Source organism: Leptodactylus fuscus, chromosome 6, assembly GCF_031893055.1.
Source record: "Leptodactylus fuscus isolate aLepFus1 chromosome 6, aLepFus1.hap2, whole genome shotgun sequence".
NCBI classification, from domain to species: Eukaryota; Metazoa; Chordata; class Amphibia; order Anura; family Leptodactylidae; genus Leptodactylus; species Leptodactylus fuscus.
Genome location: NC_134270.1, coordinates 16,483,325 through 16,506,572, shown reverse-complemented (window position 1 = coordinate 16,506,572; position 23,248 = coordinate 16,483,325). Strand labels below are relative to the sequence as shown.

The window sequence follows — 23,248 nt, the reverse complement described above, 5'->3', positions numbered from 1 at the left end:
AAGGCTCGGTTCACTTTTTTCTTCACCGTTTTCAGTTTAGAAATGGTGGACCCCATTATCGTTGATGGGGTCCTCCGATGTCTGTGTGTAACCGCTGTTATAGCGCTCCAGCTCTCCGTCGTTTGGGTCTCCTGATGGACCTGAGCAATGGAGAGTCCGAGAGCTAGTATGAATCTAGCGTAATAAGTGTGCCATCATCTGAGACCTACCTCGGGGACCCCCACTGATACTGTATCTTCACATATGCCATTGGGGGGCGTCGTGGGGGTATGGCCCACTACACATCAATAGTGTATATGTTAAAAAAATTAGGAGTGACAGTCTATGTGCGTTTTTGCTGATCCCACGGCAGGAGCCACTCATTTCAGCCCCTGCCAGGATCAATTGTTCAGGGCTGTGTCCGGTCCCTGTTCTATCCAGTGTGCTGAGCCAGAAACAGATTGTTCCATACACTATATAGTGGCTGGGAGCCATTACTGTAGCTCAACTCTTGTTGATGTCAATGGGAGCTCAGCTACAGTACTGGTGTCCGACCACTATACAGAGGGTGGTGCTATCTGCTTCCAGCTCCATACAATGTATAGTACAGGTAATCTCTCCAGCCATCAGCCCCCACCAATCCTAATGGTAGAACAGAAAAAAAGAAACCCTAGATTCCCCTTTAACCTTTCCTGCACTAAAGACCCAATCACTATAATTTTGAGTACAATAGGTCTTATCTGCCACGTCCTGTCCCTACCACTATAAAATTGAAAACAAAAATATCCAAAAACATAACAAACTACAGTGCATGCTTACTGGCGATAGTTGGGAATGATGCCGGACTCTCCGTCCTTCATAGTGTAAGCATTAACCCTGTGGGCGAACCACTGGCAGCGATTCTTGTACATGGTGTCTGTGACATGGAGGATGTCCCCACATTTCACTTGCAGACCACCCTGAACACGTGCGGGCATGGAGAGGTTCACACGGACATAAAATGAGTCTCCAGAACTTATCAGCCCGCTCTCAATGTTATTCTGCAGCTTCTGGTAATCTGAAATCAGAAAAAAGAGATTTGTACATACAGTATACTGGAATTATTGTAATAGATCCCCCTGTTCTATAACCTGCTGTCTGTAGACAGGGCACTATATACAACCTGCTCAGCTCCTCCTGTACACCCTGCTGTCTGTAGATAGGGCACTATATACAACCTGCTCAGCTCCTCCTGTGTAACCTGCTGTCTGTAGACAGGGCACTATATACAACCTGCTCAGCTCCTCCTGTATAACCTGCTGTCTGTAGACAGGGCCGGATTTCCAACATGACGGATTCCCGTTAAAGAGAATATACAATAATAAACCATTTCTTACCATCCATGTTGCATCGAACAGAAAGGCAGCAGAAACCCGTCACCCTATTGAGCGTGCAGTGGGCATCTTCAAAGGTCATTCCTTCCAAGTCTACCTTATAAGCAGGATTCATCACATCAAAGTCTACCTGTGTAATCAAAAGAATATACCATATGCATTATACTATATGGAGAGAGATTGGAGAGAGACAGAGATTGGAGAGAGAGAGAGATTGGAGAGAGAGAGATTGGAGAGAGAGAGAGATTAGAGAGAGAGAGATTGGAGAGAGAGAGATTGGAGAGAGAGACTGGAGAGAGAGATTGGAGAGAGAGAGATTGGAGAGAGAGAGAGATCAGAGAGAGAGAGATAGATGAGAGAGAGAGAGATTGGAGAGAGAGAGATTGGAGAGAGAGAGATTGGAGAGAGAGAGAGAGATTAGAGAGAGAGATAGATGAGAGAGAGAGATTGGAGAGAGAGAGATTGGAGAGAGAGATTAGAGAGAGAGATTGGAGAGAGAGATTGGAGAGAGAGAGAGATTGGATAGAGAAAGAGAGATTGGAGAGAGAGAGAGAGATTGGAGAGAGAGAGGGCTCTCTCTCTCTCTCTCTCTCTCTCTCCAATCTCTCTCTGGAGAGAGAGAGAGATTGGAGAGAGAAAGAGAGATTGGAGAGAGAGATTGGAGAGAGAGAGAGAGATTGGAGAGAGAGATTAGAGAGAGAGAGAGATTGGAGAGAGAGAGATTGGAGAGAGAGAGATTGGAGAGAGAGAGAGATTGGAGAGTGGAGAGAGAGATTGGAGAGAGAGATTGGAGAGAGAGATTGGAGAGAGAGAGATTGGAGAGAGAGAGATTGGAGAAAGAGAGAGATTGGAGAGAGAGAGATTGGAGAGAGAGAGAGATTGGAGAGAGAGAGATTGGAGAGAGAGATTGGAGAGAGAGAGATTGGAGAGAGAGAGAGAGAGATTGGAGAGAGAGAGATTGGAGAGAGAGAGATTGGAGAGAGAGAGAGATTGGAGAGAGCGAGATTGGAGAGAGAGAGAGATTGGAGAGAGAGATTAGAGAGAGAGAGATTGGAGAGAGAGAGATTGGAGAGAGAGAGATTGGAGAGAGAGAGAGATTGGAGAGTGGAGAGAGAGATTGGAGAGAGAGATTGGAGAGAGAGATTGGAGAGAGAGATTGGAGAGAGAGAGATTGGAGAAAGAGAGAGATTGGAGATAGAGAGATTGGAGAGAGAGATTGGAGAGTGGAGAGAGAGAGATTGGAGAGAGAGATTGGAGAGTGGAGATAGAGAGATTGGAGAGAGAGATTGGAGAGTGGAGAGAGAGAGATTGGAGAGAGAGAGAGATTGGAGAGAGCGAGATTGGAGAGAGAGAGAGATTGGAGAGAGAGATTAGAGAGAGAGAGATTGGAGAGAGAGAGATTGGAGAGAGAGAGATTGGAGAGAGAGAGAGATTGGAGAGTGGAGAGAGAGATTGGAGAGAGAGATTGGAGAGAGAGATTGGAGAGAGAGAGATTGGAGAGAGAGAGATTGGAGAAAGAGAGAGATTGGAGATAGAGAGATTGGAGAGAGAGATTGGAGAGTGGAGAGAGAGAGATTGGAGAGAGAGAGAGAGATTGGAGAGAGATTGGAGAGAGAGATTGGAGAGAGAGAGAGATTGGAGAGAGAGAGATTGGAGAGAGAGAGATTGGAGAGAGAGAGAGATTGGAGAGAGCGAGATTGGAGAGAGAGAGAGATTGGAGAGAGAGAGGAGAGAGATAGGAGAGAGATAGGAGAGAGAGATAGGAGAGAGATAGATTCGATGGGTTCTAGCAATTTGAGAAAATGTACCTAAGAACCTCTCATGTATATACGCAGGTAATGACTATATTTTATTACTTGCATATGTCTTTGCATTGTGCACAGGGCTCTGTGTGTGTGTGAGTGTCTCCTCCACATTGGACTTGCACAAGGCATTTTAACTACACTATCTACCAATAAGTATTTGGACACCTGTGGTAGAATAGAAACACAACATTTCTTCCTATCCGATAGTTGGTAGACCCCAGCAGACGCTTCCTTACGGATGGGATTGAGCGACACAATACTCCCGGTTGCCTGGTGACACTCCTGGTGACACTCGTCGCTCTCTATCTCCCAGTTTCGGGGATCTGCCTACTCGGGGCACATTCCGACAATCACCGTTCACCTTCCACTTCGTAATCACATAGGCCACTGTCGCTTTTGGGTAATTCAGCTCACTTGCTATGTCCCTTAGGGATTAACCATTTCTGTGGTACCCCACAATTACTCCTTTCTCGAAATCGGACAACTCTGCACTTCGTGGCATCTTACATGTGACTAACGCCAATGCTGTTTCTTATTTAACGGCGGAAGACGTAACGTACATCACGACCGCAGAGATCTTCATTTGCATGGGTGTACGAATACTTATAGGTAGACAGTGTATATCAATCTGCTCGACTCCTCCTGCTCTATAACATATTACCCACAGATTGAACGACTCTTCATGTGACAGATTCCCTTTAAGAGATTTTTTGTCTACCGTCAGGACTGAAATGTCCTAGTTAGATTATTTTTTTTACACTCTCACAGTGAATACAATAACCTACCGCCATGATCTGGTATCCTGGTAGCAGTGACATTTCGTCAGCAGCTGACCGCGGGGTGACTTGATGGATAAAGATTCCCGTCCTGTTTCCTCCAACTATTCCTATTTGTTTCAGTAGGTCATCTCCCTGGAAAGCGATTGTCGTCACTCGACTAGACATTCTCTGAGCGTAACGTCTTCGTACGGGACTGGAACATAGAGAGAAAGGTGCTGAACATATTGCTAGAACGGTTAGAATGGTTCATTATTTATGTAATTGCTAACAAAAACTGATGACAGACTGCAAGCTTTCAGGTCCCTTCATCAGGAGTGATACCATGATACCATGCCTGATGAAGGGACCTTAGCAGTCTCGAAAGCTGGCAATCTGTCATCAGTTTTTGTTAGCCATTAAAAAAGGTATCAACTACTGAGGACTCTCAATTAGGGTTGAGCGATCGTGTTTGGAAAAGATCGGATTCCAATCGGTGATCGAGAAAATTTCACGATCGTGATCGGAATTCCGAACATGATCTATTTAGGTGGGATCAAGATCGAGGATTATTTCCCCACTATTTCCCCTTAGCCTTCACACTGAGTATATAGTGTATACTCAGTGTGAAGGCTCCGCTGCGGTTCCATAGGAATGAATGGAAGCAGCCGGCACACAGCCTTAACCCCCTGCGCGCTGGCTGCCTCCATTCGTTCTAAAGGGAGACTAAACTAACATGTCTTGTAGCTACTTACCTCCAGAGATGGCTGCTCCACTGCTTCGGTGTTCTTCTTGCTGCCACTCCACACTGCAGTCTTCTTCGCCTCGCTGCCCCGCCTCCCAGGTTAGTGTTTAAAGAGCTAGGAAGGCGGGGCTTGTGGCTTAGGAGAGTGTGGGCGGGTACAGGGCAGCGAGACGTGACGTCTCCCCTCCCAGTGCCCGCCCACACTCTCCTAGCCTGGGAGGCAGGGAGCAGCGAGCCAAAGAAGACTGAAGCGTGGAGTGGCAGCGAGAAGAACCCCGGAGCAGCGGAGCAGCCATCTCTGCAGGTAAGTGGACACCAGGGGGGACTAAGTAGCCAGAGGATTAAAAAAAAAAATCCTCTGGCTACTTAGTGATTCACTACACAGCGTGGATTCTAACAATTAAAGCGTTCAATTGTTAGATTCCATGCTGTATAATGAATAAGATTGTTTTTAAAATCCAATCTCTGATTAATAAAAAAAATCCAATTGACTTGCATTGGTATCGAGATCGGGTTCGAATGAAAAATGATCGGAAAACGGATTTTAAAATCGATCCTGAAAAGTCAAGATCGGCTCAACCCTACTCTCAATCTTTACATTTCATATCCACTGGCTAATACGGTACAAAGATACATTTTTATGTAATATAATTAAAAAATAAACTGTGAAATTTATAAATTTGCAGAATTTGCAGAATCCGTCTGCAAAAACTTATACAATTCACATAACGCCCCCAAGGAATCTTTCCGCTCTGATATCCTGCCCTGGTCAATGACGGCTCCTCACAAGGGTCTATGAAAAATATTATTGCTTTACTAACCTTACAGGACAGGCAAGATGTAAACCTCTCTCACTTATATCCATGTGTGAATACAGGTCGAGACCTACAAGGACAGATAATGGTTACTGCACTATTTCCGGATGGAGCAACAGCGGATTTACCGCTAATTCCTGCTGGACAGGTTTGGAGTAAGAGTATCATGCCCAAATATTTAAGGAAATGTTTTTGTATGGTTCTTTTGTTGCATTGTGCAAATCTATTGTAATAAACCTTCTTTATTGTGCCGCAGCTATGCTCTGCGATGTTGGGCTGCGTCTATGGGCCTGGCCAATCTCCACTTAAAGCCGGATGTTTTACACCCCCCCGTATCTTGGTATTACTTTTCTGTAATGAATGAGTGTATTATACTGTATATTGTGGGTGTACAGTATGGCGGTGTTATTTATGTATGCAAGATAACAGTAGTGCTATTTACAATACTTATGATATATACCGGCAGGATTTATGTGTATGATATAGAGCTATTATTTGTGCATATCGTATAGTGTCTTTATTATATGTATATTATTTATGTGCATATTTAGCAGCACTATTTATATATACACATCATAGTGGTATAGTGTATGCGTACAAGATAACAGTAGCATCATTTACAGTATGTATACAATATAGAGGCAGTATTCTTAAGGTAGATGTATAAGAAGTTTACCTTTTTTGTACTCTGCTGTCTCATATTCATAGTCCGCCTCCGTTCTTGCTGTCTCAAGAAGCTCCGGAAGTTCACTGGAACAACTGATGTATATAAAAAAGACATTTATAATAAAATAATTTAATATTTCTTTGGCATTAAAATGTCTATACATTAAAATATCTGTTCGATGGGAGAAGGCGACAGCCTATCCCCCCCAACTCCTGCATGGATCAGCTGTTTGGAGGTGTATCTGGTTTGCGAATACAGTACACGGATCCAGAAGTAGTTGGCTCTGCGCCCAGTATAGTGGCATGGCGCCGTTACGGCAGCTCAATGTGAGGGATCCACTCACTACTGTGTTGACAGACACTGATACTGAGAAGTGAGTAATTCCCTCTCTCACCCACTTCATGATCTGTCTCTTGCCTTTGACGGGGGTAGCCCTAGTTTTTGAGATAAGTGCAGTTCACAGAGGTGGAACCCACGTCTATCATGAGCGTAAGCGGCCACAAAAAAATGCCACGGGCATGTGCAGTCAGCTCTGCTTGAGGCCTGATGGCAGAGCTGACTGCGCATGCGTAGATGTTTGAACCCAGCGCCGGAAGAAGATGCGAGGAGAGTCCGTTTCAGTTGAAGATGGAGATTTCTCTCACAGCATTGGGCCCGCCCCCAGTGCTGCAAGAGAACTCATTTGCATACCAAAGAAAGCCTGGATTTCTACCGAATGGCGGCATGAAGAAGACATCTAAAGGTAGGAGAAGACTAGCCTTTCTTAAGGCTATTCCTACGTGTTAGGCAGAAAAAAAAGAGTATCCAATGATAGGATCCCTTTAAGTTGTTCTACCATTGGAAAACTATGTCTTTGAGATCCTTACCTTTTAGAAAGATCAACGAGATAATCGTCATGAAGGGAACTGCAGGAATCATGGCCGCTGTTGTTGTGGGAGCTGAGGTCCTGCCAAGACTAGAAAAGAGGGACAAAAAGATGGGAGATGTTCAGAGCGATAGCTTGTAGGGTGACACTGGATTTTGTAGATTTATGACGTGAAGGGCAATGAAAATTGTATAATGTATAAGATAAAGTGTAATATATAGTGCAGTGAACGTCAATCTCCTTATACATTCTAGTAATCATAATATACAGTAAGTTATACATTAACTACATTCTGAAACAATGTAACAAACCCCAGCTGTGCTGACGGAGGAGGCCTTGTCACCATCATCCGAGGGACAAATCGCATCCATACGCACAAGTCTCTGTTTCGTAAACTGCGGACATCTGTATTCCTGCTCTGCGGCTTCCTGATGTTCTTCATCTCTTCTTATCTGACCAAGAAAATCCGAGATTAAAGCGAAGTATTATAATTTAACCCTTAACTTGTATAATACACAAATTTGTTTCAAATTTGGAGTGAGTTGTGATCAGGCCATGTGACCGATTAGCATCTCAGGAAGCTTGTGAAGCAGAAGCAGCTTCATAACTGGTCCATGGGGGTCTCTGGTGTTGGACTCTCTTTGATCTTCCTTAGGATAAGTCATTAATTAAAATGTACTGTAAAAAGGCCTTTAAGTTTTTAAGATAGACATAGATGGACCAGTAAAGACTTAGGTAATGGAATGGCCATATCATGACATCACCACTTCTTGAAGGTCTGTGTCTAAAGATCTGCTTGGATCAAACTTCAATCATAAGCATTCACGCAAATTTCACTCTTCAATGCAAAATTGTATGAAAGTTACTGTTGTAGACCTTCAGACCTGTAGACCAGCAAACCTGTAGATCTGCAGACATGTAGACTGGAAAACCTATAGATCTGCAAATCTTCAGACCTGGAGCCCCATTGAACTGCAGACTTTCAGACCTGTAGACCTTTAGACCTATAGCCAGTATATGCAAATTCCCATAGCAGGAACATACAAACTATAGCCAAAACTGTAGACTGGCAAACCTGTAGTCCTGCAGACATTTAGACCAGAAGACCTTCAGATCTGGAGACCTGTAGCCAATATATGCAATTTCCCATAAACAGGAACATACAAACTATAGCCATTACTATAAATCTGCATACCTGTAGACATGCAGACCTGGAGATCTGCAGACCTAGAGACTTGAACATCTTCAGACCTGTAGACCTCTAGACCTGTAGCCAATATATGCATATTCCCATAAACAGGAACATACAAACTATAGCCATAACTGTAGACCTGCAGACCAACCTGTAGACCTGCAGACATGTAGACCTGCAAACCTGTAGATCTGCAGACATGTAGACCTGCAAACCTGTAGCTCTGCAAACCTGTAGACCTCTAGACCTGTAGCCAATATATGCATATTCCCATAAAAAGGAATATACAAACTATAGTCATAATTGTAGACCTGAAAATCTGTAGACCTGCAGACCAGGAGAACTGAAGATCTTCAGACCTGTAGACCTGCAGACCTGTAAACCTATAGACCTGCAAATCTGTAGACCTGAAGATCTTCAGACCTGTTGACCTACAAACCTGTAGATCTGTAGACCTGCAGACCTGAAGATCTGTAGACCTGCAAACCTGGAGACCTGAAGATCTTCAGACCTGATCTGTAGACCTGTAGCCAATATATGCAAATTCTCATAAACAGGAACATACAAACTACAGCCAAAACAGTAGACCTGTAGACCAGGGTATCCTCCTGATGTGCCAGGAATCAAATACAGGTGCTAAGCTAAATGTAATTTGTTCTTGTCAGTACCTGTTACATTGGCTCCAGCCACTGAAGGTGCAAAATATACACAGTAAATTTGTTTCCCTAGGTCTCATCTTACCATCCTGAACCGTAGCTCTGACTCCAAGCTCCGAATCTGCTGTTTGAGTTCTGTGTTACATTCTGTGAGATCCATGACTTGTTTTCTAAGTGTATCCTTCTCGTTGAGAAATTGTGAAATGTCCGCTTGCACCATGTCTCTTGCTCTGTAGGCCTGTGCAGAAGGAATAGGGGGCATTTTAAACAACAGGGATGTTACAATTAACCAGATGTGGTGTTGAAACCCATGAGCATCTCCCATTCTCATGATCAATGAGGGTCCCAGTGGTGGATAGGCAGTAGATGAAACTTCACGGGGGAACTACCCTGAATTTTTGGAAAACCCTGAAATCTTTTTGTCTATTAATAGACCACACATGAGCCATAGAAAGATATTTCACCGCCCATATAGCTGTCACTTTTTTACATTCCACTACCTGGTCACGCTCCTTCTGGAGTTCATCGACTTGATCATGAAAGGCTTCGGTTTTCTTCTTCAGGATATCGTAATTAGCTTGTAAATGTCGAAAGTCTTGAAGCATTGTGTCTTTTTCCTCTTTCCACTAAAAAACACAATTTCCATCACATTATCGTCACTCGGACAACGCAGATGGGTAAAGAATTTCTCTGACAGTAAATTTGGAGAATTGTCACGATCTAGAAACCAAGTGGTAACTTTTCTTTAAGCCTACTGTATATTGAGCACGTCTCATCTTTATTCGACACTCGATATAGATTGTGTTGATATATTGTAATTTGCCAAAAAACATAAGCAATAAATTTACGGGGCAAGAATTAAAAAATATCACAAATATGCCATTTCGTTCTTTGGAAAAATACATATTTACACCGATCAGTTGTAACATTAAACCTGCCTAATATTGTGTATCCCTGTTCATACTGCCAAGACATCTCTAATCCATCACGACGTGGTCCGCACAACACCTTGAAGGCGCCCTGTGGTATTTGGCACCAAAACGATAGCCAAATCGCTTGGAACGTGAGACTCCCATCATTTTATAGACAGTCATCTTGGCTATCTCATAGATTAATGTGACTTGTAACTATTAAGCATATGATTCGTTCCGAAGATTCTTGTCGTGTAACTACATTGTTATTGTTTTGCTCGTAAAAATCAAAATTTTTATTTTTATTATTTTGTGAATCCACCTTTGGCTTTCACTGCCGGAATCCTTCTGGGCTCTCAATCAGATTCAAGCAGGTCTCCACCGAATTCTGACTCTAGGTCTCTTCTACTTGTTCCCAATGTTGGTGCAGACTGGTCGACTCACTTGGAAACAAATACAGCTTTTTCTTCAACTCTACCCACAAGGGTTGGATTGGGTTTGAGGTCTGGGGACTGTGGGGGCCAATCCAGCTCCTCTACTTCATTGCCATTGAACCATTTCTTCCCTAATCTCGATGTATGGTTTGGGTCATTGTCTTGCTGGACCACTATGTCGTCCTTTTCATACCCATAGTACTCAAGTGAACGAAGTAACTCATTGTGTAGGATACTCACGTATAGCTCCGCATTGAGACCACCATCGATCCTGGTCAAGTATCCAACGCCTTTGGCTGTAAAACCACCCCATACCATCAGGCCTCCTCCACCAAACTTGACATTCCTTCAATTTCCCAATCCATTAGCCTTTTCCCTTAATTCTTCAAGATCCATTTGTACCTGTCAGAGCCCAGTCTATTGACTTTCCTCTCATCTCTCCAAATCACCCGTTTCCAATCTTCTACTGTCCACTTTTCGCCCTTTTTTTGCAAACTCGAGTCGTCACTTCTTATGATGATATTGAACTTATATTTTTTGGGCCACCATTGCAGACGCTGCTTGCATGGACATCTGTGATCTCACTATTATGAAGCATACAAGCCACCTCCATTGCCGTGTTTGTCGCACCAGAACTGATAGACCTTGCGGTGAGCCGACTTATTGACTCTGATATTTTGCTTGGACCTCCATCTCTTGGCTTTTGCATGGTCGGACTCTTTTGCTTGTCAGTGTATACTGTTATATGAAGATCAAATCTTAAAATGTTCACGTGTCTATATAAAAAGAATCTAAACTTTACATGTTTTGAAGTTTAACCAGGGAGGTCGGCGAGGATCGGGTTAACCTGCAAATACCTAAGCCACTGAAAGAATACATAGACCTACCAGTTTTTCAGATGCCTCACCAGCAGCAATCTTCTGTCTGGCTGCTCTGAGCTGAGACATCAACGCTTCAGAACCCGATAATGTCTCCTCTGAACACTGGTTTGGTTCACTCAGTCCCACCTTAATTAAGTGAAAGCAAAAAGATCAGTAAAAAATAGGAAATTTAGAAAAAGCATTTGCATTGTTTTTTGTGGGACAAGTTGTACTTTGTAATGGCATAGGACATTTAGAAAAAGCAATGTATTATGTAGGACAAGTGTTTCCTATTAGGAAGTAGAAAAGAGAATTATTGGGGTAAAATTAAAAAAAAAATATGGTGTTCAATGTGCAATAAAAATGTTGTTACTGACTGGTCATGTGGAGTAGATCACTAAGGCCAATGACTGGTCATGTGGAGTAGATCACTAACGCCGATGACTGAATGATCATGTGGAGTAGATCACTAAGGCCAATGACTGCTCATGTGGACTAGATCACTAGGGCCAATGATTGACTGGTCATGTGGAGTAGATCACTAAGGCCAATGACTGGTCATGTGGAGTAGATCACTAAGGCCAATGACTGGTCATGTGGAGTAGATCACTATGGCCGATGACTGAATGGTCATGTGGAGTAGATCACTAAGGCCAATGACTGCTCATGTGCAGTAGATCACTTAGGCCAACGACTAACAGGCCATGAGTAGATCACTAAGGCCAATGACTGCTCATGTGGAGTAGATCACTAAGGCCAATGACTGCTCATGTGGAGTAGATCACTTAGGCCAACGACTAACAGGCCATGAGTAGATCACTAAGGCCAATGATTGGTCATGTGGAGTAGATCACTGAGGCCGATGACTGACTAGTCATGAGTAAATCACTAAGTTCGATGACTGACTTGTCCTATGGCATAGATCACTAAGACCAATGACTGGTCATGTGGACTAGATCACTAGGGCCAATGATTGACTGGTCATGTAGAGTAACTCACTAAGGCCAATGACTGGTCATGTGGAGTAGATCACTAAGGCCAATGACTGGTCATGTGGACTAGATCACTAAGACCAATGACTGACTGGTCATGTGGAGTAGATCACTAAGTCTGATGACTGACTGGTCATATGTAGTAGCTCACTAAGGTCAATGACTGGTCATGTGGAGTAGATCACTAAGGCCCATGACTGGTCATGTGGACTAGATCACTAAGGCCAATGACTGGTCATGTGGACTAGATCACTAAGGTCAATGACTGGTCATGTGGAGTAGATCACTAAGGCCAACGACTGACAGGCCATGAGTAGATCACTAAGGCCAATGACTGCTCATATGGAGTAGATCACTGAGGCCGATGACTGACTAGTCATGAGTAGATCACTAAGGCCAATGACTGGTCATGTGGACTAGATCACTAAGGCCAATGACTGACTGGTCATGTGGAGTAGATCACTAAGTTTGATGACTGACTGATCATATGTAGTAGATCACTAAGGCCAATGACTGGTCATGTGGACTAGATCACTAGGGCCAATGACTGACTGGTCATGTGGAGTAGATCACTAAGGCCAATGACTGGTCATATGTAGTAGATCACTAAGGCCAATGACTGGTCATGTGGAGTAGATCATGAAGGTCAATGACTGACAGGTCATGTGGACTAGATCACTAAGGCCACTGACCACAGTGATCATGTAGAGTAGACCAGTGGTCATGTGGGGTACTAGGTGATCTCATCACTGTAGCAGCAGAAACAAAAACTGATGGGAGACAACTAAAGATATGGCCAAGAAATTTTGGGGCAGTACAGAATTCACAGAATTACACAAATCTTGTAGTTTCTCACCGGCGTATTCTGTCCTTCCAGCTTCTCCTTTAACAAGCCGTTTTCTTTCTGCAGAACTTGCAGCTCTTCTTCACATTTGTTCAGGGAAGGACAACTCTGAGCGACCTGCAGCTCCATCCTGACTCTGTGCAGATCCTCTTTCACTGCATACAACTGCAGGAATACAGAAAACAACTGTACATAAAAGCAAGTATACCTATAGAGTATATATGGTTACAGCATAAAACTATAGCATGGCTAGCTTGTATATATTTTCACTTGTGTAATGGAGCAAAGTATACAGAGGGTGTCAGGGGCCACCAGACCATCAGCACTGGAGTGGTGGAGGATTTAACAGGTGAGCAATGGTTATTTCTTATGCAAAATTTCTCATCTTTTAGGCATCTCCTTTAAGACTAGTCGAAGATGTCTTCTTGGATGCTCAGTCTCATTCTACATGTAACGTTTTAGAGTTAACAGGCTGGAACTGAATTTATTACTGAGGATGATGAGAGATTTCTGCTTCCCTATCTGTCATAACAGGACTCCTAATAGAGACAGTAAGAGTCCTGATGACTCCGCCCACACACGTATATATCAGAGCTCAGCTACCAACCTGTTCCTGCAGTTCACTATTCCTGCTCTGTATGGCGTCCTTCTCCTGTAAGGCATGTGAGTATCGCATGGACTGCTCATACTGCTCATCTTTCAGTTTGCTTAGCATTTGGCTCTGGGCATCCATCTCTCTGCGGAGTCTTTGGTTTTCGTGCTCCACGCTTCTCATACATTCTCCTTCTTCTTTTAGCTGTTGTTGCTTTTCGCTCATTTTGTGCAGATGGTGGACCAATGTCCTTTTGAGTTGCTTCTCCTGCATCAGCTCCTCCTGGAGACTGCTTAGGGTGTTCATAAGGAAAACGCTCAGCTGGCTGTTGTCAATTAGTTCTACAAATAAAGGGCAAGGGTCATGTCATCATCCCAAATATGTAACATGCTTCAATGTAACTGGGAATGGTATTGTCAAGAAGTGAATGTGCCATTGCCTCCGTGTTATTATGGATTTCAGGAATGGGTTAAATGTGGATTTTGGGAGCCTTCGCACGGAGTTTACACTCGTTCAGAGTGAGCGGCGTAAAAAACAGATCCCATTGACTTGAATGGGTGACGGCATACGCGCGTATCACATTGAAAGCAATAGATAAAAAAGCCTCCCATCGATTTCAATGGGTAGCGCGTGTATGCCGGCACCCATTCAAGTCAATGGGATCTGTTTCTTACGCCGCTCACTCTGAACGAGTTTACGTTCAGAATGAGCGAGTGTAAACTCCGTGTGAAGGCTCCCTTAGATGTGCAGCTAGGCTGAAAGAGGACCTTTCACCACCTCCATCTCTTTACGACCTTTAAAAGATCCTCTTCAACCTTTTCCTGGCCACTTCCATAATATTACGGCGGACCTCCGGTCTTTATATGGGCCTGCCAGTCCAGAGCTGAGCAGGTGTCATAACTGCCAGGTGTCTGTTGTATTATATAGCAGAGACTCGGCAGCAATGCCCATGATCAGTCCCTGCACTGATCGCAAACATTAATCCCTGTGATGCCTCAGTCAAACTTGGCGAGGCACCATTTTCCTAGCAGAACATGGGTAGCACTATTTTGGGGAGGTCGTCCCCTAGAATGAGATCCATTACTGTGACAGCTAGGCAGCCTGTAATAGAAGTATAGAAATTTTACAATACATTGCAATGCAATATCACTGCAGTGTATTGTATTAGTGACCAGACCCTAGAAGTTCAAGATGAAAGTAAAGTAAATAAAATAAGTACATTAAAAGTTCAAATGATCCCCCTTTTCCCTAGACCACATACACGTTACATATCCCTGTATCCGAGAACGTCCACCATAGTGGGAAAATATCAAAAGTCAAACCACTGTTTCTTCGCAGCTTCACCTCCTATAAAATTTGAGTAAAAAACGATAAAAAAAAAACTATATAAATTTGGTATCACCATAATCGTATCGACCTTCAGAATACTCGTAACATGTCATTTTTGGCTGCACAGTGCACACCTAAGAAAGTGACACCAACACAGGAAAGGGGTTAAAGCCAGGCATAAGTTTTTTAGGAAGTGTATGTGGGAAGCCTTTGGGATACGTATAGAATGTCACCTATATATTCAGGTTTACAGGCTAAATACTTTAATACGTGTTCCACTTTTATTCCTCCTAGACATTCATGACAATCGCGTCCTTGACTTTACTCTCTCCCACTCTCCTACAAGCCTTAGAACACAACAATACAGTACCCCTCAAATTTCGATGTCTTTTGCTGGATCATTACTGTGTTGGAGCCTGTGCCCACTGGAGGATCCTCAGGCTCTCTTGAGGGCCCATCCAATATTACGTTCATCCTATGATCTAGGGTTTGGTTTCCATGACCTGGTGATATCTGAATGAGGTCTTAGCTGTAAACTGGACTTGACACTAATGCTATAAGTTGACTTCTTACTTGTGAAGCTGTTGGGATCCTTATTGGCTTCTTTTCCTGTGATAAGGGTATAAATTCTGGGATTCACCAGCATCAAGCTCTCCAAGAAAGCAATGGCTCCGTTCTTTGCTCGTGTATGAAGCATATCCATTAGGTGACCTAAAGTAAAAATAATAAATTAGTAAAAAGTACATGTTGGACTTCTCGGTTACCAAGACACACATGTGATAAGACAGGATCTCCACAAGGCTGCGAGAAGGTCATATAATAGAGCTTGATACTGTTCATAAATTCCAAGTGACGCATTCGCTCTGAATTACTCTACATCTTGTCAAAATACACTGGAAATTCTGCACACAGCACCCACAGACACTGCCATGAGAGATTTGATGAGTGACGATGTAGTCCTTTACAGAAAGTCCTACACAGGGGTATAAGCTTTAGATTATTGGTCACACTAGGAATTACATGACCCCAGGTGCCCATAATAAACTGGAATGGACCAAATGACTCCTACTGGGTGGTCTATTACTGGTTACACTGGGGGAATCCATATAAAACAAGGAATATCAGTGATCATTCTAGTTGATAAGATGTTGACACATCTGTGAGTTTTTCCTATATGTTGGGAGTTTCTCAATGTTCTTCACCTGAAACCTCTAAAAATACTTTTTTTTTTCTAAAAATATAAGTAGAAATTCCTCTTTTGTGCTTCCACTTTACTGAACCCAGCTATGTAAATTGTGTATTTGTTCTCTTCTTGCTTGTATATATAGTTGCCTGTTTTGCACCCACCGCCATGGTCTTATGACACCAGGTTTCCCCGCTGTTTATCTAGGTGTCAGGTTTTTCTAGTTTTATGTACAAAAGTAAATAACAAGTTCTTCATCTTTCCGATGTTTGGTGTTTCAGCTTGAGTATGTAATGCTCTCTGCGAAGTGGTTTTTAGGCTGTGGAGATTCTGGCTAATCCCAATCACACGTTGCATGTGGCTGGAAACTCTGGCATTTTCCCTATAGGTTTAATAAGGGAAGAAAATCCGCAGAGAAAAACCCAGCAAAACACAATGAAAAATGCTGCGGATGAAAAACACGATGCATTTCCGCTGCGTTTTTTAGTTGTGTTCCGCAACGTGGGGCCTTAAAGAGGACCTTTCATGTTCTGGGGCACAGGCAGTTCTATATACTGCTGGAAAGTCGACAGTGCGCTGAATTCAGCACACTGTCGGCTTTCCCGATCTGTGCCCCGGGTAAAGAGCTTTCGGTCCTGGTACTGTAGCTCTTTACAGTCAGAAGGGCGTTCCTGACAGTCAGTCAGGAACGTCCTTCTCTACAGCAGCGCCTATCGCGCTGTACAGTGTGAGCGGGGAGGAACGCCCCCTCCTTTCCTGATAATACTTGTCTATGGACGAGCACTGTGAGCAGAAGGAGGGGGCGTTCCTCCCTGTGCATACTGTACAGTACGATAGGTGCTGCTTTGAAGAAGGACGTTCCTGAGTAACTGTCAGGAACGCCCTTCTGTCTGTAAAGAGCTACGGTACGGGGACCGAAAGCTCTTTACCCGGGGCACAGATCGGGAAAGCCGACAGTGCGCTGAATTCAGCACACTGTCGGCTTTCCAGTAGTATATAGAACTGCCTGTGCCCCAAACCATGAAAGGTCCTCTTTAAGCTTAAAGTGTAACTAAACTTTAGGGCAATTTGTGATTTTCTTGCAGGATTTGTGGTATTAATAAATGTTGTAATATACTTTATTAACAGATTTTGGCTCCTTTATGTGAAATCCTGCATTGAAATCTACTTTCTAACTCTTCCAAATTCTTTATCTTGTTCCTCTCACTGGAGTACAGTGGTATAGTGAAGGGAAGCTGAGGTTATATCTCTGGTATTATAAAGCTTAGAACAATTTGGAAATGAGGGAGTCCTCAAATTGTGGTTGCTTTCCGATATATGTATGTACATTCTCCATTTGTTTTTTACATTGACTCTTTATGTGTTTACTAAGAGTATTATTATATGTACATAAGTCCTTATTTATTTCTCCTTATAAGATCCTAGGTTATATGCTCTAGTACTTCTTTATTCCATTGTTGCATTATGGTGTTTATATGCTTGTGGTGCACACATGAGCTATAAAGCTTTCTTAGCATCTATGTTGGGTTTTCTGTGTCCTATTGACTTGATTTATCTCACCTCTGCAGCTTTAACACTAATTTATTGTATGTGTTATATTTTCTTAATACTATATAATTGAGCGGGGTGGAGGGGGAGAGGGACGTTTTCTTATTTTTTTGTTAACTTGGATTATGAAGGGTGTCCTTCTTAATGTGTTGTAGGTATTGGATCTTCCTAGTAAGTCAAGACGCTGATGCAATGAAAGCATTTCAGTGGAATGGTAGGTAGTCCAAAAAGCACATTGGACAAGTGGTGGGAGGACAGCTCATAAAACTGTAGAATTGATGATAGTATTATGGCAGTTTGAACCAAAGGCAAGAGGAACTTTCACCACCTCCAACAAGTCCAGCTCATTACATCAATTAATAAGCGCTGCTCTACGGATTACAGCACAGTTGGATTTTTTTTCTCTAGCCCCACCATTCCTGAGAAATCAATGCTGTTAGTTTTGGTGTCCGATACTATTTGATCTCTTTATTGTAAGGAGGGCGGTGTCAGGCAGGAACAGACAAGGGGGAGGTGACTCTGAGCTCTGACACTGGCTGCCTCTGATTGGGGCTCTGAATCACGCCCTACCTAACACCGCCCACCTAACAGTACAGAGCTGAAATAGCTCATCAGGCACCAAAACGATCACCACTGTATGGCCTCTTGGGGAGGTACTATGTGTGTTTTAGGGGAACCATATCCTACTAGGGGTATTCTTATGGAAGTCCACCCATAAGGTACGAGATCCTTGCACTCATTCCTGGGGTCTATCTAAGACGACTATTTTGATACAATCCAGATTGTGTGTCTGACCACTGGGATCACAAGAACGATGGCCAACAAGTGCCCCATGTGGAGGGATCGGTGCTGGACATTGTAGTCACTGCTCCATTCACTTCTACAGGACTGCTAGAGTGCGCCATCCAAGGTGTCCCATAGAAGTGTGGGTTGGGGATAAGCGCTCACAGTAGGATGACCCCTTTAAGGCTATCATTTACATTCTTACTTTCCCTTTTTCTTTATGACATAGGTTACTATTACTCACCCATTACACTTAAAACCCTGCATTGTATGTAAAGGCTACAACTCCAATGACATTTTTCTCATTTGTCACATATTTTTTGGTCATGTGTCATAGGTAAGTGACCACATAGTCCAGGGCTTGTACGTATTTGTGCATGTTCTGAAAAATTTGAGTAAGCACAAAAATATGTATCTATGTCAGCCACCCAACGCCGTTGAACACCACCCCTTATTCATATCAGCCCTCTCCGCCTGGGACCAGCGTCACACATTCAAGGGGTCATGTTTCATGTCTGGTCAAATTACCCCAAGTGCACCACAGGATAGGCCATAAATATCTAACAAATGTGGCTCCAATCTTTGAACAATGGTGGTAGGGACTGCAACGGGGCCCGCAGCCTTTAGGGGGCCTGGTTGGCCCCCATCTGCCCATGGGCCCCACATCATGTCGCTATTAAGCGCAGTCATGGAACCTCAAGGCTGAAGGTTGAAGTGGAGTTGATCATGGTTAGGATTGGGGATCGGTAAGCAGGGTCGCAACGCTGACAGCATTTATTTATGGGCCCCAGTCTTTACTAGTTACACCCCTGCTCTGGAACCTGCATCTGATGCAAAAATGACCCTCCCCCCAACCTAGGATCCGATGCTAAGATCCACCACAAGCTCAATGACAGTGAAATCCGGTACTCAATGGTCAGGCTTTACAGCAGTCAACAGGAGTTATGGAAACAGCATAGGTCAGAGAGCTCAACCATGGAGGGCATGCTATGAACACCTTTAGTTGTCATTAAAGGGGTATTCTGCTTATAGCAAGTTATTACCTAGTGATAGGATCGCTAATGACTGTGAGATCAGAATGGGGATCCTTGTCCCTATTTCCCCCAGCTGCAAGACCACAGCCAAGAGTAGTTGGATGCTGTGACGGTCGGCCATGCGTGCTGCCGCAACGCTGAACTATCTTTGCCAGTTCCATTCCATTGTTCCTGGAGGACACAAGACCCCCTTTTCTGATGATCATTGGATTCCCCAAGGATCAGACATCCCCCCGCCTGACATCACAGTTTTCAGCGATCCAGTGGGTAGGCAATATCTTATTATACTTGTACCCCTTAAAGGTTCCCCTCCCCCACAAACATAACTGTATTATTATATTATTATTATAATATTAATTACGGTATAAAAATATTTGATCATTTACACATTTATTTAAAAAAATATTTTTATATCGGAATTTATATACATGTATACATTCTTATTTTGACATTTTATAATTTTTTAAATACAATCAAAAATTTTGCAAAATTTAGATTTTTTTCTAACCATCTTAGTGGAGACCTCTGTGGTCGTGATCAGTTACCAATGGATGCAACCATGAATGGAGGAACTTTCTATAGTCTGGATTTGCCAGAAACCCCGGCACAATTTCCTTTAATTTTCTACATTTGCAAAAATTCTTAACGTTCGTCTCAAAATTTACCTATAGTTCTATTCGCGGATCTACAGAACACACAGCATCCTATATGACTCGCAACGTTTTTGCGACTTGTTTAGCAAGACTCACCCATTCGCATGGCCCTTGTAGAAAACTTTGCACAGTGTAGGATATCCTCCTCATCCATGGCGTCGATCACTCTAGCCTGGCGTAAATATGGCGTCAGGCGTTCCGGGGACAGTCTTTGCACAATTTTACATCTGTGCCTTTCGATCATTTCCCATAGTTCTTCCTCCTCCAGGTCCATCAGCTCGGGGTCGGCTTGCGAGTGCGTCGTCATTGTTCTATTTGGTAGAAATTCTAAAAAAAATGAAGTAAATAAGAAATTTAGGACTTCGAGGCTTAGCGTGCACGCTGTCCTAGGCTTTATCTTAAGCCTTATTTGGTTTCGACTCATATACTATAGGTATATGCATCGCTGACTAACAATAGGACTTACCCTCCATACAAAGCTCATATACAGACCCGAGCATTCACCAAACCTGAGCAGGTCGGCAGCGAGGAATAGAAAACAAACAGACAAGGAAGTTGTGCAGCCTTAATACTACGCCTAACCCCGGCGAGCTGCAGAACCTGACGCCATTGCTGGAATTTCACCCTAAGGGCTTAGAGAATTTCCAGGCAGTAAAAAAAAAAAAGAAAGACCAAAGTTCATCTAGAACGGAGCGGATTATCTATTTCTCAGCACCTCGAGCGCAGTCGCCAGGTCAGCTGTATAGTAACATCTTAGAAAGACACAAAGCGTTTACATAACACAACTATACCAAGCGCAACAAGAGACGCCCCCGGCCAGTCTACATTATACCCCTGTATACGGCATGGTGCAAATGTTTTAGGCAGGTAGAAATGCTGCACGGTTAGAGTGCTTTCAGGCATTGAAGGGTTAATCATTTATTTTTGTCAATGAAAAATAGAGAAATGCAGTGAGGTAACTGGGAATGGCGCCCGGTGGTGAACTTTTGACACACTATTATTGCTCCATAGTGGCCCCTGTATACAGTATTATTCCCCATAGTGGCCCCTGCACACAGTATTATGCCCCATAGTGGCCCCTGCACACAGTATTATGCCCCATAGTGGCCCCTACGCACAGTATTATTCCCCATAGTGGCCCCTGCACACAGTATTATGCCCCATAGTGGCCCCTGCACACAGTATTATGCCCCATAGTGGCCCCTACACACAGTATTATACCCCATAGTGGCCCCTGCACACAGTATTATCCCCCATAGTGGCCCCTACACACAGTATTATACCCCATAGTGGCCCCTACACACAGTATTATACCCCATAGTGGCCCCTGCACACAGTATTATGCCCCATAGTGGCCCCTACGCACAGTATTATTCCCCATAGTGGCCCCTGCACACAGTATTATGCCCCATAGTGGCCCCTGCACACAGTATTATGCCCCATAGTGGCCCCTGCACACAGTATTATACCCCATAGTGGCCCCTGCACACAGTATTATCCCCCATAGTGGCCCCTACACACAGTATTATACCCCATAGTGGCCCCTACACACAATATTATGCCCCATAGTAGGCCCTACACACAGTATTATACCCCATAGTGGCCCCTGCACACAGTATTATTCCCCATAGTGGCCCCTGCACACAGTATTATGCCCCATAGTGGCCCCTGCACACAGTATTATACCCCATAGTGGCCCCTACACACAGTATTATCCCCCATAGTGGCCCCTACACACATTATTATACCCCATAGTGGCCCCTACACACAATATTATGCCCCATAGTAGGCCCTACACACAGTATTATACCCCATAGTGGCCCCTGCACACAGTATTATTCCCCATAGTGGCCCCTGCACACAGTATTATGCCCCATAGTGGCCCCTGCACATAGTATTATGCCCCATAGTGGCCCCTGCACACAGTATTATTCCCCATAGTAGCCCCTACACACACTATTATTGCCCCATAGTGGCCCCTGTACACAGTATTATGCCCCATAGTGTCCCCCGCACATAGTATTATGCCCCATAGTGGCCCCTGCACACAGTATTATGCTCCTTAGTGGCCTCTGCACACAGTATTATGCTCCATATGGACCCCTGCACACAGTATTATCCCCAATAGTGGCCCCTGCACATAGTATTATGCCCCATAGTGGCCCCTGCACACAGTATTATGCTCCTTAGTGGGCCCTGCACACAGTATTATGCTCCATATTGGCCCCTGCACACAGTATTATCCCCCATAGTGGCGCCTGCACACAGTATTATGCCCCATTGTGAACAACCATGTACAATTATTATACTCTGAGGTCTTTTGATTCCCCAGAGTATAATAATCGGAGACCCAGGGGAGGATACAAACATAAAAAACTTTGTTACTTACCTCTCCCTGGCTCCAGTGCAGTCTCTGCTGATGTCGGCCATCTTCAATGATGTACAGGATGTCACATGACACGGGCCTGCATTGCAATGCATAAATATGCAGGCCCCAGCCATGTGACGTCAGGGACGTCACTCAAGTAGGCCTGAAGCCTGCCTGAAGCCTACAGGAGAGGTAAGTAACAGTATATTTTATGTTCCTTCACCTCGCCAGAGGATCATTATACTCAATCCCCGAGAATAATAGTGTTTGTGGGCCCCGTGGCCTTACTTACTGATCCCCCCCCTCCTGCTCACAGTCGCCTCCACAAAAGAAGCACAGGCAGCCGTGGGCAGGAACCAAGATTGGTAAGTAAATAGGGCCCGTTACCGGCTGGAGTAACTTCAGCTGGTAACGGCTTATTTAATTTAAAAAACCACAGCGGTAGCAGCTATCGCTGGGCCCCTAATGTTGTGGGTCCCATGCCAGCCACTAACACCAGTAGATACACCCCTGGTGAAATGTAAATCCCATCAATATTTGGTGTGACCTTTGCCGTTTGCGTTTTTGGCAGGACGTTTTGTATCTGTGTTTCCATATTCATCTTCAATTCAGACTATATTGTGTAAGGCCCGGTTCACATTTGTGTTTGGGTTTCCATTCAGAAAGCATTAAAAAGCTTTTCTCTCCACATGTTTCGTGCAGAAACCACACAGACCCCATTATAGTCTATGGGGTCCGGTTTTCAATGCATATAGGTTTCCAATGGGGGGAGTCCCCAAGGAGACTCCCGAATGCAGATGTGAATAGGGCCTAACATGCTTAGAGTTAAAGGGATTGTCCTGTGACTTCGAAAACATGGCGGCTT

The 23,248-nt window shown here is 43.9% G+C and overlaps 1 protein-coding gene across 1 annotated transcript in view; it reads right to left on the bottom strand.

Moving 5' to 3' along the window:
* The window catches only part of CARD14 (caspase recruitment domain family member 14), a 28,909-nt gene extending 8,587 nt beyond the window's left edge, over positions 1 to 20,322 (bottom strand). Inside the window, exons 1-14 of the mRNA XM_075279419.1 lie at positions 20,112 to 20,322; positions 15,388 to 15,525; positions 13,501 to 13,826; positions 12,906 to 13,058; positions 11,085 to 11,204; positions 9,353 to 9,478; positions 8,938 to 9,090; positions 7,316 to 7,456; positions 7,006 to 7,094; positions 6,149 to 6,231; positions 5,479 to 5,542; positions 3,943 to 4,129; positions 1,356 to 1,482; positions 799 to 1,036 (exon numbers count right to left, since the gene is read on the bottom strand). Coding sequence (XP_075135520.1) covers positions 799 to 1,036; positions 1,356 to 1,482; positions 3,943 to 4,129; positions 5,479 to 5,542; positions 6,149 to 6,231; positions 7,006 to 7,094; positions 7,316 to 7,456; positions 8,938 to 9,090; positions 9,353 to 9,478; positions 11,085 to 11,204; positions 12,906 to 13,058; positions 13,501 to 13,826; positions 15,388 to 15,525; positions 20,112 to 20,322 — 2,156 coding nt within the window. The remainder of the gene's footprint in view (positions 1 to 798; positions 1,037 to 1,355; positions 1,483 to 3,942; positions 4,130 to 5,478; positions 5,543 to 6,148; positions 6,232 to 7,005; positions 7,095 to 7,315; positions 7,457 to 8,937; positions 9,091 to 9,352; positions 9,479 to 11,084; positions 11,205 to 12,905; positions 13,059 to 13,500; positions 13,827 to 15,387; positions 15,526 to 20,111) is intronic.
* Between the last annotated feature and the right edge of the window lie 2,926 nt (positions 20,323 to 23,248).